This window comes from Durio zibethinus, chromosome 14 (genome assembly GCF_047325235.1).
Source record: "Durio zibethinus cultivar Kanyao isolate XHJ-2024 chromosome 14, ASM4732523v1, whole genome shotgun sequence".
Lineage (NCBI taxonomy): Eukaryota > Viridiplantae > Streptophyta > Magnoliopsida > Malvales > Malvaceae > Durio > Durio zibethinus.
In genome coordinates, this window is record NC_143175.1 from 3,415,058 (window position 1) to 3,430,185 (window position 15,128).

The 15,128-nt window shown below is 29.4% G+C and overlaps 1 protein-coding gene, 1 long non-coding RNA gene and 1 pseudogene across 4 annotated transcripts; 1 reads left to right on the forward strand and 2 right to left on the reverse strand.

The window, feature by feature from the left end:
- Window positions 1–619: 619 nt before the first annotated feature.
- On the reverse strand, window positions 620–2,271 carry LOC149514964 (uncharacterized). 3 transcript variants are annotated; one of them, XR_016327222.1, is made up of 3 exons: window positions 1,797–2,271; window positions 1,557–1,727; window positions 620–1,284 (listed from the first exon to the last, which is right to left on the reverse strand). It is a non-coding gene; the product is annotated as an uncharacterized LOC149514964 (long non-coding RNA). The 3 variants fall into 3 exon arrangements; XR_016327221.1 differs by having other exon boundaries at window positions 1,552–1,727; XR_016327220.1 differs by having other exon boundaries at window positions 620–1,154; window positions 1,552–1,727; window positions 1,797–2,256.
- A 905-nt stretch (window positions 2,272–3,176) lies between these two features.
- Window positions 3,177–5,823, forward strand: LOC111294042 (presenilin-like protein At1g08700). The gene is made up of 2 exons (XM_022887194.2): window positions 3,177–3,842; window positions 4,587–5,823. Exons 1-2 carry the CDS (start codon window positions 3,503–3,505, stop codon window positions 5,609–5,611), a joined length of 1,365 nt encoding a protein of 454 aa, XP_022742929.2. The 5' UTR covers window positions 3,177–3,502; the 3' UTR covers window positions 5,612–5,823.
- A 1,390-nt stretch (window positions 5,824–7,213) lies between these two features.
- LOC149514965 (uncharacterized) lies at window positions 7,214–7,880 on the reverse strand (annotated as a pseudogene).
- Window positions 7,881–15,128: the final 7,248 nt, after the last annotated feature.

A 15,128-nucleotide genomic window follows, 5' to 3' on the forward strand; every position in this document is an offset into this window, starting at 1 on the left:
TAATTGTGATCACATATTGTTGACTGACACTTTGTCTCAAAGGAACTGAAATCCTTGAAACAAATATATATACTTCTGAACAACATTTCATTGCCATTCTTCTTTTGAACCTAGTTATAGAATTATCAGAACTGGTGATGGCAGAACTGGTGATGGCTGCTTTATTTCATAGGCATTGACAAACCCACGAGGAAACTAGCAACTATCATGTATCAACCCCCCATCTCTTTCTTCTTCTATGTTTCATTTCATTCTGAGAGAGAAGTCATTGTTGTATCATAACCAACCAAGCATCTACAAGACCTAATTTCATTTTTATTTTCTAGCTCCTGAAATCAAATGGATGGCACCTATGATTTTAATCTGATGAAATGTTGAGCCAGCCATATTGATTATGATAAATGGATATCAAAATGCAGGAAGAGCTGAAGAGGAATGCAGAACTGATGTTTACCATCCTACTATGTACTAATTTATTAGAATGACTTTACACATTTGTGATCCAAGTAAACTATTACCAAAATTACATGCCTTAAAAGAGAATAAATGAAGCTTAATGTGGAAGGATTTTCTTTTTCGTCCCCTCTTATTCCAGAACTCAACAGGCGCAGGAAGAGCAGAAAAAAAATTACCAATTATTGATAAGTGCTAACAATATACAACAAAAGGCCAAAAAAAAAAAAAAAAAATCGATCCATAACCCTTGTGCATCTCACATTTACATTTACATAGGAGGGCAACAAGAATAAGTAGTTCTAAAATGAGAAATGCATAAATAAGGAAACAGAGAAAATATGCCAAAGGTTACAAGCCTAGCATATCCACAGGATTTTTCCCCAGAACAATGTGGATGCTTTATTAGATGTGGGAATGAACTAGAATCTTACAGTTCATTTTCCCCAAAACGAAATGTGCATCTCTCTGCCTTTAAAACACCAAAAAACACATGAAATATTATCCGCAAGTTTAAAGTTTAATCAATACTCACATAAGCTTTATTAAACACTTGTAGCTGTTGGTTGCAAACCTTAACCTCCATCTCTAGTGCACGGACTCTAAATTCAACCAGAACAACAACACGTTGCTCAACCATTTGTTTTTGTCTACCACTCACAACTTCAGGCCGCCACACATTCAAAGCCACAGACGCTTGACTGAAACAGCCAAAACCCAGATTGAATTCAAAAATACAAAATCTATTCAACAAAAAAGTTCCAAGCATTCTCTGTGTCTCCGAGTTTCAACCCAAAATTAGTTTCATTCTTATCACAAAACAAAGTTACCCTGTTCGACAATCAACGGTACAACAAATTACTACCAATTTCCAATACTCTTACCTTACCTACTCAAATGACAATAACATTGATATATTCAGTTTGATTCGGTTGGATTTTTAAACTGAAAAATTAAAACTTTAAACAAAATTTAAAATTATATAAAAGAACTCAGATTAATTCATCTAATATTTCCACTTTAATCTTTTCTTTTGAGCAACAAAACAAAAGCTTATAAAAAATGAAAAAAAATCCAAAAAAAAAAAGAAATTATTACCTGACCTTACGTAAATTAGCCAATTCCGAAACTATAGACTTCAATTTCTGTCTTTCTTCACGTAACGACGAACCTCAATTTCTTGAAGTTTCCTTAAACGCTCCGTAACTTGACTCTCTTTCCTCAACACCGCCCTTTTATGAACCAATAACTTCCTCTCTTTTTCTCTCACAAACCTACCAAAAAACAAAATTTTCAAATTTTTTATAAAAATGTGACAAAATTCAATTTTCTTTAGAAATTACCTGATTTGTAAAGGTATAATGGGGGGATGATAGAGGTGATGAGATTTCATTGGGGAAAACAACGGAAAGCAAGTGTGACCAGAGTGAGTCCTCGTTGGATAAACAGTGGAGGCGTCTGCATCTGATTGAAACGCAACAAAGATCTTTGTTTGCAAAATTTGAGGCTGTGATTCCTATCTCTAGTATTTTTCTCCATAGCTCGTCCGCTAGTTCGTTATTTGAACTCATTTTTCTTTTCCTTTTTTTTTTTTTTGTTCCTGATTGATTATTTAAACGTTAAGGATCCAGTTTTATTAAATGGTTGCTAGGGTCGGTTATAGCAGATCATGGGTCGGTTCGCATCCAGATTCTTGTTTTTCTTTTTGGGTGCCCAAACCCGATTGTATTTTGATAAAATATTGTAACGTTTCGAGAAATTATCCTACCATTTATGAAAATTAAAAACTTTCACGTGTTAAGCTCGGAAAATAAATATAAACACAAAAAAAAAAAAAAAATCAAAGAATCCTGGGAAAATAAATATTGCTAAAGTAAACTAATATTCACTTGTTTCAACTACGGTGGGAACCATTGATGCAATCATTCGGAGCAAAATGGTTGCCCTTATTATTCATCGTACATGCCTTCGACGACGACTGAATAAGTCACCGCCGGCATCATCCACCTTTGTCCTTCAACCCTAAAACCACAAAAAAAAAAAAAAAAACCAGCCAAAGGAAAATGAAACTCCAAACATATAATTATGGGGTTAATATTTTTGTTTTACATAAGCTTGTAAATGGTTTTAAAAGAGGTTGATGATGATGTTGGTATGGACGGTAGTTGATGGAAATCAGAGGAAAGCAAGAAGATCCATAGGAAGTCCTCATTGGATAATTGGTGGAGTCACTTGCAAGAGATTGAGATATATATTGCATACATCTTTGTATGTTAATTTTGAGCTTTTCGTACCTTCTTCAAGTATTTTTTGCCATGCATCGTTTGATATTTCATTAGCAGCCATTTTTTCCTTAAGCTTTTCTGTTTTTTAGTGAGCTTAATATATAATAAAAAAAATGGAGATCTAGGGTTGGATTTAATTTCATAAAATTACTACATTCTTTTCATGACAAAATATTGATTTGCAGTATTGCTTTTAAAGAACACATGATATAGATTAACAAGGTAGGAATTGTAGAATTGAATAAGAAAATTTTATTTGTTCCTGACATTTATGTATCACATAATAAGATAATAATTTATTAATTTGATTGTTTTATTTTATTTATAAATTAATTGATTTATTTACGAATTAATGAATTTTATTTTTTAATTTATTCTATAATTATGTCTCATATCCATAAATACAAATATTTAGAACAAAATTTATTTGATAATTACATCTCATGCCAATAATTCAACATATTTCTAAATTGTATTTAAGGGATTGAAGATTCTATGTACTTGTAATTTTCACTTTAAAAAACAAAATTATTTCTACATAAATTTTTTTTCATTTTCTAATATTCTTTGCTTGCTATTGAATCACATACCACCAAAACAAGCCCCAAAAGCCGAAGATCCTCAAGGAAAAGTGTTAAAAGCAAAAAGCCAAACTCTAACAAAGTCGCACCTCATTCAGTGATTGAAACCCCTTCAAAATGCCTTGACACCTCTTCAAAAAATTCCACCACCTGCTCGACGAAACTCCAAGGTCGAAATCCCCAATGGAGCCGAGCATCTTAGGATCATTCGGCCAAGAAATAATCGGCGTAATGTCCCCTGTCTCTCTTTGCATGCTCTTAGTAGTCCTTCTCGTTTACTCCCTTTCACCTTCCAATCCCTTTTCTTCTTCCTCTCCCGCTCCCGTCCGTACAGTTGCCAATCTCGTTTACACCGAAAACCCATCTGATACCGCTGCTCATAAGCTAGAGGGAGCTTTGCTCAATGCCTTGGTCTTCGTTATCCTCATGGCTATCGTTACGTTTGTTCTTGTGCTGCTTTATTATTATAACTTCACTAATTTTTTGAAGAATTACATGCGATTCTCGGCTTTTTTTGTACTCGGTAAGATGGTAATTTTTGGCTTAATTTTTTCTCTTTGGTAAAATGGGTTTTGGTTTATTTCTGAACGTTTGGTGTTAAAAGCGGTTTCTTTGACTTAATTAGCTGTTTAGCAATCTGGGTCTTGAGTTCTTTATGATAATTTTGCCTTAAAAGTTGTTCGTTTTCGTAAGTACTTATGTTTTAGTCATGTGGGCTTGTTTGCTTTTTGATCATTTGGTGTTGAAAGCTGTTCTTTTCCAATTAATTATGTGCTTGTTTGTAATTATCTGGAAATAATTGATTCCCTTTCGATTTTTTATAATCTGTTTAGTTAGGCTTTTATGAGGAATGCCTTACAGTACTTCTTAAGTTTTCTATTTTAAACAATATCTTCTTCCAATACATATGGATTCATCACATTAACTGTCAATTTAAGCATTTAATGTCAAAATATTTCTTTAACTCAGGGAAATTTGTTAATGAAACTGTTCAAGTTATGTTCTTATAGTTTTTTGGCCATACTTTCCGACTCTCCTACTCATGTTATATCTTAAATGAGCTAGCAATTCTTAGTATTTTTGGGGTAGTCCATCATATACCATTACAGTTTATCCAAATATTTTGTTGTTGTTGTTGTTTTTTACTGTTGATTACATTGACAAAGGGTACTTTTTTGTTTTTCTTTGTGGTGTTATTCTCTTAGTCACATGTTTTTGTTTATGCCTTTTGATTTTTCTTAGGTGGAATTGTTGTTCTTGGTGTTAGGTACGATGGGCGGTTCGATCTTTTTGTCAATAATTCAGCATTTCTCAATACCAATTGACTCAATTACGTGTTTCCTACTGCTTTTCAATTTTACCGTTGTTGGGGTGTTAACCATGTTTTCTGGTGGGATGCCGATTGTTTTGAGGCAAGGGTATATGGTATCGCTGGGGATAATTGTAGCTGTGTGGCTTACGAAATTGCCGGAGTGGACTACATGGGTTTTGCTGGTTGCATTGGCTTTGTATGATTTGGTGGCAGTTTTGGCTCCTTGGGGCCCCCTTAAGTTGTTGGTGGAGTTGGCCTCAAGACGAGATGAGGAATTGCCAGCTTTGGTTTATGAAGCTCGACCAACAGTTTCTCGCAATGAGGGAAATCAGCGGTCAAGTTTGGCGCCTTTTGTTGGTGGAGTTTCAGATTCTGGGTCAGTCGAGTTGCAGGCAGTGCCAAATAATAATGGCCCTAGAGATGGAAGTGAAAATCGTAGGAGTTCTGAGTATACTGCTATCCAGGTTAGAAATTTAGAGAATGTGGAAGGTGAAAGAGATAGGGATGAAGGTGAGAGGTCCCCTTTGGTTGGTCATTCAAGAGAAAGGTATTCATCAGATGGTAACTCATCGGAATATTCTACTGTTGTTCGCAATAGAGAATCAGAGATTGTTGTGGATGAGGAAATGCCTCCTCTTGTTGACTTGTTGGGGATGGACAATGAGAGAGAGCAGGTAAGGAGGGTCGGTATAGGGGATTCAGTGATAGCAAGTAGAGGCATTAAGCTTGGTCTCGGAGACTTTGTGTTTTATAGTGTTCTGGTAGGCAGGGCAGCCATGTATGATCTAATGACTGTATATGCATGTTATCTTGCCATTATCTCAGGACTGGGGTGCACTCTTATTTTGTTATCTGTGTGCCGCCAAGCACTGCCTGCTCTCCCAATATCCATTACATTGGGTGTCGTTTTTTACTTCTTGACTCGATTGTTAATGGAACCTTTTGTTGTTGGAACAGCGACAAATTTAATGATGTTTTAACCATTATGATTTCTGTTCTATGCCAAGGGGAGAAAGAGAAAGGGGGTTCAATATTGTTTGTTTCGAACAAAACCGATGATTTTGTAGGAAAGGGTTTCTTTTTTTTATTACCAAGCGGAAATTGATGCTGTATGCACTCTCATTCATTGTTCTCTTGTAAATTTCTCCTGATTCAAGTTCGAATTCATATGACAAGGGTTTTACCCATAATATATGCATTTTTGACAAAACATCTAACCTTGTTCCTTGGCTCTTATCTTATATGCTTTTGGTGTGACTGATAACTTTTTTTTAATCAAAAGCTTAGTATCTGAAAGAGAAATGAATGAATTAATTGCAACAACATGGTGTGTGTATATATAACAAAAGGGTTTTAGAAAGAAAGACAGTTTTGCAGAGTGGTTGAAACGAAGAGTCTTAAAGGGGACAGAGAAAAGATGATAAAACAACATACGGCCACCTAGAAATCAGCAGGAATAATTTTTAATTTCATGTAAGTTCTGCTTCACAAGCTGTTTAAACATCATTGTTGTTACAAAACTTGGTTGCATGTCAGTTGCTGCAGTTTTCTCTTGTTTATTGCATATATCCATTTCCACGTTCTTGGGTTAAAATGGCCTCCTATAAATAATCTGCTGAGACTGTGGCTCTTATTGTTTAGTTGTTTGTAATGATATGACTTTTATTACCAGTTGTATTTTCCTGTTTTTACCTTTTAGCATTATCATTTCAGTAATCCAGTCATCATTTTTGTGCTAATCCATGTATTCCATGTCTATTTTTAATGCATGCCAATCCATTCACCAAGGTTTTTGTTAGTCTTGATTGAACCATTTGAAACTAAAATTTTTTCTTTTGGACTGAAGATATAGCTTGTAGTTGTTATCTAGCTGGCTGTCCATTTAACCAATCATGGACCACTCAAGGCTTGACACTATAGCTATTGGTGACGTGATAAGGAAGAAGGGCTAGTATTTTTCACAGTCCTAATTAGATGTCCATCTAATTTGGATTGGTGGGCTATCCCAAGTTGTGGTCTAACGGCCTTTTTAATTTTTAAACGTCTCTATCCAATCTCCAAAATCTCAATTATGATCAGTCTTTAGGAAGAATCATTTGGTTGTATCCATCTAGATAGCCATGCAAGAATCTTCATATCTACATGTACTGCATCCTTTAGAAGGACATTTTCTATGATGCTATCAAGCCATGAACCACATACACATGGTTTCATAAAACCATATGATTCTCCCTATTTCCCAACTAAATCAAGCAGGTTTCACATGAAGAAAGTTTGCCTCCACATGTTCTATTATTCTTAAAAGATAAAGAAATTTTAAATAAAAACATAGGAAATTCCAAGTCATTTCATTAGAAGATGCCGTACTCTTTACAATTACAAGGCAAGTTAAATCAGATTGCTCTCAACAATAACTCAACTCCTATATTACAAACTAATTTTCATTGACAAAAAAAGAAGCATTGAATGATCAGAATTTAATTTCTAACCATTTCAAATGCTATAAAAAATAAAAAATAAAAAAAAGGGGGAAAAGACAACGGAAAGACAAAATTACATCAGCATTTAAACAGATAAGAAGTTATCCTTCAGCTTTTCCTGTGCTGCTGTGATGGTGACTTGTCTCTGGTAGCTCCAAATTTATTACTCTTGGGAAACGATAATTTCTCGCTTACCAATTTGTTTCCACTCAACTGTCTCACATAATCTTTCTTCTTCATTGATGTTCTCAAATTTGAAACTTCCCCACTTATTGTAGGAACTAGGAACCATGTACCAACCAATACAAGTGCATAGTATTGCAATTGACCTTCCAAAAATTAGTAGGAACAACTAAATCAAGATTATAACTGCTGGGAGGTAAGAAGGACTTCTCATATTCTGCAACTCATCATTCCAAGAAAAGCTCTTCTTCTTCTTCTCAATCGTTTTATCAGATTCAGATGGGGTTAGAAGCTTATCAATAACTTCATAAACATACCTTTCAGGCTGATGATCTTTGTTATTTCCTGGTTTGTTTTTCTCTTCTTTCTTGTCTTTCAGCTTCACCACGACGGGGATACAATCATTTGAGTTCTTGTAAACAAATCGAACTATACTTTGTGATCCCATTTGTGAGTAAATCCGTTGCCTCTTCTCTTCAAGTTCAGCTCAAAGTGCAGAAAACTGGTCCAGTCCAAGTGTCGAATAAGGGTTCCATATTTTGCATACAAATTCCAAAAAAATCATATTCTTTTCCTTTGGTGACATATACGTTATTTGTATATTAATCCAAAAATAGAAGCAAAACGTATAAAATTTATTTCACCATTCAACACAAAATTTTTATTTAAAATTTTAAAATAATTAATTGACATAAGAACTCAATTTAGGTTATTAATTAACATATGAAAAATATATATTCTCTATATTAAATCATCTTTTTTCATTAAAAATCAGTATGATTATTTAATACAAAATTTAAATTTAAGTTTTTACTTAAATTAATTGACACGTAAACTTAATATAAATTACTAACGTATGACATAATATATTCTTTATATCAAGTTCATTTTCTGTTAAAATCAGGTACATTTGATGAGAAACTAATGAGAGGAGTTAAATTCATCCTACTCATACTCAAATTTGCTAAGGCTCTGTTTGATACATTTGCTTTTTGTTTGTTTCAATTGAAAATGGAATGCGAAAAATAAATATAAAAAGCTAAAAATGAAGAAAAAATAACAAAAATATAATAAATAAAATGGCACCATTGTTACCGGGTTCTATAGCATAAAAGGGGTTTAAGGAATTTAATTATTTTTCGAGTTTTCTCTTTATTTAGAAAAAAATACATGTTGACATCCGAACATGGGTTAATTATAGATGACAAGATTCATTCATCTCCTGTTTAAAGAATAAAGTTTTTTTTTTACAAATAAAAAAAATACAATTAGAAGTTAAAATATAGAATTGCACCTTTTTTTCATAATAAAAAAATAATTAATTAGATTTCATTTCACTTTTAGCTAGTTGCATTTGGTTCATTTATAATTTTTAAAATATAAAATTAATTATTTCATTAATTTGTTTGCCAATATGGATCACAACAAGCTTCTCTATCATTCTACCTAAAGTATGATAAAATAAGTACAAAATTGTAAAACAAATTGCACAAATTGTTACAATAGAAATGACGCACCAGTTCCTTCAGCTACTAATGGTATGCTAATAAAGTACTTAAGAAACGAGCAAAAATGTTGTATTTTCATGGTCTTCTTCAACTAAAACTTGCAGTCCTATAAAAAGAATTATATAATAAGGTGATTTTAGTGGATTAAAGGCCTAATTAACACTAAAATGCTGACAAACCGTTACTTAAAATATCAAAAATCATATTAACACTAGCATTATAATCCATAATTTTAACTGATTGGCAAGGATCATGACTGAAATTATTTGCAAAATCAGCAAAATGGCTACCAATGACTTGATGCTTAGGAAAATATATCATCTTAAACTTTTTTATAATAGGATTGCCTATGAATAACTCCTGCTATTAACTATTTGAGAAACACAAAGAATCAAACCAGGGCAAGATTGAAGGATCCTAATGCTTGGGCATCGATGAAATCAAAGAGCGGAAATCGCTTGGTGTCAGGGTTCAGATGAATCAATATGAACTTTGAAGGTAGTTTTTTTGTACACGACGTTGAGGATAAAAGCTAAACGTTTGAAAGAATGGTTGTCTTGGAGGAAACAAGTATGGCAGATGCTAAAGTGTGGCTGAAAAAAGAGAGAGCCATGGTTTTGAAACGATCCTGAATTTTATGAGAGTTTTGGTGTATAGTCTTCGGATGATAATTTCTTTCAAAAAAGTCTTCATTTTTGGAAAGCTTCTCTATTGACGTGAGATTTGCTATTAGTGAGTTGAGGATCTAGTAGTCACCATATCTAATTAACAAATGGTTTTTCGTTTTCTTTGTTTTACAGCTTTGGTGAGCTCAAACTTTAAGCGTGCTCAATTTTTTTATAAAAAGAGATTGCATTCTGAGACTGATAAAGAAATTATAAGTGTAAAGATTTGAACTTCAAATTTATTAGACGTTTATTTTTAAAAAGAGTTACATGAATCAATTGAATTAAATCTTATAATTTATGTAATCTTTTATGTTAATTAAAAAAAAACACAAAATTTTAAATTTAATCAAATTAATTCATACAACTTCTTTTAAGAGATAGCATTCAAGTTTGAAAATCAAAATTTATCATTTACAATCTTTTTCTCTATCTTTTAAAAAAAATAAACATATGTCTTTCAACTCTTGACCTAATAGTTAAAAGACATTAAGAAAAACATGTGTACGGGGGTTTTAATCCCGTCACCCCCTTCTCCTTTATATGGACATTTGTCCTCCTTTGAACCAAAAATATATATATTAAAATGTTAAGTTCACCAATACTGTAAAATAAAGAAAACGAAAAACCATTTGTTAATTAGATATACTGCCGACTAGATCCTCTGCTCTACTGAGGATGAACCTCACATCGACGGAGAAGGTTGCCAATAATGAAGATCTTTTGAAAGAAATAATCCTTAGACTACACACCAAAACTCTGATAAAATTCCAGCTCGTTTCAAAACCATGGCTTTCCTTTTTTTTTTTTTTCCAACCATACTTTCGAGTGTCTTTCACTTGTTTCTTCCAAAACAACCACTCTCTTAAACTTCGGGCTTTTTTCCTCAACGTCCTGTGAAAAAAACAATTTTGCACAAACAATCTGATAATCCATCATTGGAGGCCTAGAAAAGGAAACGATCTTGAATTCCTGATGACATATTTCAAATAAAAAGAACTCAAATTACCATTATCATAAATGAAAAGAAACAAAGAAATGCAAGATAGCATAATAGAGGTATTCATGAAATCGAAAAGCGATAATGTTTGGTTTTACAGTTCAAGGGAAAGAAGTTGAATTTCCTAAGTGATTGTCCATAGATGACATCGAGGAAGAGTGCAAAAGGTTCGAGAGAGATTTGTCTTTCGAAGATGCGAGTGTGGGGTGGGTGATGCTGAAATGGAAGCTTGAAGAGGTCGTCAGTGTTGGCAACCTCCTTAGCTCATGTCTTCCTCCTTTGACAAGACATGTTATAGCTCACCCTAGCTACATCAAAAATGGTTTTCTCTCTTACCACTTGCTCACTACAATTCTTTGTGGTGTGTCTGTGTGCGTGTTCTTATACTTTCTTGGGTCCTATATATACGTAACTTATCATATAATTACATCTAATCTAATCAATGGAAACTAAAATTTAAACGGAAAAACAGTCATATGTACCAATTTTTAACAGTAAACGGATTTGATATAGATAAGATATTTTATCATGTGCTAATAACCTCAAATAAGCTCATTAGTCAATTAATTATTGGAAAATTTTAAAATTAAATTTTCTATTAAATTATCATACCAACTTTTAGCGGAAAAATAAATTTTATGAAGAGAATTTTTTTTCATATGTTATATAATAACCTAAATTGAGTTCATATTAATTAATTATTATAAAAGTTTAAATTTAAATTTTGTGTTGAATAGTCAAATTAATTTTATACATTTTATTTCTATTATTGGAATAAAAATTTAAAGTATTTTTGGCATAAAAGGAAATGAATATGTCTTTTGGATTTGAAATGAATTTGTGATTATCTGTAAAAGAAAATTCAAAGGAACAAATTTAGAATTTTTTTTGTTGGTTTTTCTATTTTTCCTAAAGGGTTTCCTAGATTTGTATATCAATTTATATCATTTCGACAAAGAGCCCCTCTTTCTCATGATCATAGCATAAATATCTTTTTCTTTAAAAATTCAAATGGTAAAATTCATGCATATTCCAAACTAAATCATTTCTCAAATATAAAATAATTTGGTTTAGTAAAATAAAATTAAAAAAAAAAAGATATAAGGAGATGCATTCAGAGACAAGGAATAATCCTAATCCTAATTAATCTATTTATGCTAATATTTTGAAATTTGAATAAATTTTTGGATTCTTAAAAACAATTAAAGTTATATATTTTAAAATAAACCAATTTGTAGTTTTAAGTTGGCATTTTTTTTTCTCCTTCCTAAGTTTGTTATTTGCATATATAAATATCAAATAAAACCGTTTAAGGTTTATTCTAATTATAGAATTTGATCTTTTGATAGAAAATTTATATTTAAATTTTTATATTAAATTAATTGATTCATCTATATAGTAAAAAATCAATAAAGTTTCCATGTTTGATCCTAAATTTCAACCTTCCATATAAGTTACACATAAAATTAATTTGTTCTATAATTATAAGAATCTGACTGAACAATGATATACTCAAGTCTCTCTGTCTCCAATCTAATGACAGTTGATAGCGTAAAATTTATTACTAACATGTGATACGATATCTTTTTTATATCAAGTTTATTTTCTGTTACAAAAAGGTACATTTAAATTTCCTTTCTTTTAAACCCTCCAATTCCATTTGTAAATTTGTGTATCTCAATTAATTCTTAATTAATAATATCAGCATGATGATTAAAATGTATTATAAAATAATTGATAAGAAACTAATGAGAGTAATTAAATTCATCCTACTCAAATTTGCTAAGAATATGTTAATTGGTACTATTTGTTTTTTGTTTTAATCGAAAATGAAAAGCAAAAAATAAAGATAAAAAGCTAAAAATGAAGAAAAAATAACAAAAATACAATAAACAAAATGGCATCATTGGTACCGAGTAGAAGTGTTCATAAGCTGAGTCGGATCAGGTTTAGGTCAAGTTCATACTTTGTATTAATAATTTATATACTTATTTAAGTTTGATCCAATTTGAAATTTTAAGTTTCAAAATTTTTTCAAACTCAATCCAAATTAAAAAGAAAAATTTCAAACTTATCAATTATACTTAATTTATATAATAAAAAATTAAAAAATATGATTAAATTAAATTTAATGAAATTATATTCAATTCACATATACATAAAAATTTAAAATAAAAATTAAGTTTAAAAAAATATATAATTTTTATTTTTAATTTATATTTATGTGAATTAATTTATATATAATTCACATATAAATAAATAATTTATATTTATGTAAATAAGGGTCGTACTCAAATTTTAAATATTTTATCTAAAATTCGACCTGAAATTTAAAAAGATCTAAAAATTATGTCTAAACTCGTTTAACGAATTTTAATTTTTTATTCAAATTCTTTGAAAATTTAAATAAACCTTTAAATTTGAACGAATAATCCAACCCTTAAACAGATTTAGTACCAAGCTCAATAACTTAAAATTCATAAATTTTCAATTCTTATTTTCAGGTCTAAGAAATTTAATTACTTTTTGATTTTTCTATTTATTTAATAAAAATAAAACATGGTAATATCCGAACATGGATTAATGGTAGATGACAAGATTCATGCATCTCCTATTCAAAGAATAAAGTTTTAATTTTTTTTTACCCATAAAAAAACATAATTGGAAGTTAAAAAATAGAACTGCACCTCTTTTTTGTACCAAAAAATAATTAAATGAAATATCTAAACAAATTTATTAACAAGAAATTAATTTTTTAAAAATTTCTTATTAATTTAATATATTTAAAAATTTTAATCATTAAATTTTTTTTGGCTTTTACTTTTATCTCTTAAGTATCTTATGAATAAATGTATATATTTTTGTCAATTTGTCGACGTAAGAAGGTGTTATTTGTTCAAATCTACAAACTAAGAATCTATTATTCTCGATTTCTTTGATAAGGTTTTTAAGAAAAATGCATCATTTAATAAAATGGAATGTAGATATTGGCCTTTGAAATGAAACTAGTTTACATCGACATGAAAAAGTCAATTTAGAAGTTTGGATTTGGCATTTTCTTTTTTTTAAAGAAAAAGCTTAATGTGAATTAAAAAAAGATAAAATGGAATTTATAATATAATAAAAAACTTATTAATAAGTGGTTTGTTCAATTGGTTAAGATTCATTTTCATTGACAAAAAAGTTTTGAGTTCGAGTTTTTTCGGTAATCGTTTATTAAGATTATCTTGAATGAATGAATTTCAACTATCTATTTTAAGTTATCAGGTACGATACATCTTATCTTAATTTAAGGAACTGAGCAACTCATCTATGCTCGAATTTTTTTTTTCAAAAAAAAAACTTAAAATATACTAATTAAAATCTGACATAAATGGATAAATGATAAACTGACTCATCTTAAGTTCAAAAACAATTTCTAATTATTTTAATGCTAATTTGGAATCAACTATATTAATAACACAAATATTTCATCTTGTATTTTTAAAAATATAATTAGATCATTTTCAAGCTTTGTTTGGGTTTTTTTCATATGATCTAATATATTCAAAGTTTTTATTTTGAAACTGCTTCCATAATAATTAAATCTCAATTGAAAAAGAAAATTATTAACCAGCTTAATTTTTATCGGTAATCTTATATTTATTTGAGAATGAAACAATCATATTTATCTTGGTATTTTAAATAAAAAAGTTATTAACAAAAATTCAATATCTTTACTAACTATAAAATCCCTAATTGGTTTGGTGCTATGAACATAGTTATTAATTTTATTTTGGTATCAATCGTATCAATCGATATATTTCAATTACATTAAAATATAGTATATCTAAGAATAATTTTTCATATCAAATTTGGTATCGGTAATATTAGTTGTTTTTGTTGGTTTCGACTAATTTCAATGAATTTTGATGGATTAATTTATTTCGATCAATATATGAATATAAAATATGATTTGTAATTTTTAATTTATCTTTTATTGTTGAACTATTTTTAACCTAATAAAAATCAAATTCATTGATAAAATAACCCTTAAAAGTTGAGTTTTTTATTTTTATTATAATTTTTTTCTTTTATATTTTATTTTTTCAAACCAAAATTCATAAGTATTTCAATATCTTTCAAAAATACAATTGTGCTCCTTTTCTAAAATTTAACGATCATGAAACCAAGGTTATTTTTTTTCTATTTGTTTTTATCTTAATATTTATATGAAAAAATATTTATTTAAATATCATCTTATTAGATTAAGTATTTAAAAATATATTGAATATTTTATGATATTATTTTTTTATATTTTTAAACTTATTTATTTAATTTTTGAAGAAATTGTATATTTATTTTATAAATTATTAATAATATTATAATATACAAATTTATGTATATTTATAAATATATTTACACTAAATAAAAAAATTCAAATAATATGTCAAAATAACTGATAATAACCTATATAATTTTTTTAAATAAAACTAAAACATTGTTTGATACAATATTAACAACCTTGACTATAGCACATAAAAAATCAAATTATAAAACAAATAATATACATTCATAAGGTTATATTAGTAATTTAATTTTTTTCTTAAAATAAAATTATAGTAATTTTTAATCAAATTTTTTACTTTTTCTCATTGTATTTAGAATTATTTAAATTTCAC

Excerpts from the sequence above, each read along its gene's own strand:
- LOC111294042 (XM_022887194.2), top strand. The coding sequence starts at position 3,503 with ATGGAGCCGAGCATCTTAGGATCATTCGGCCAAGAAATAATCGGCGTA. Across the intron at positions 3,843-4,586 it reads CTCGGCTTTTTTTGTACTCG|GTACGATGGGCGGTTCGATC; the intron begins GTAAGATGGTAA and ends TCTTGGTGTTAG.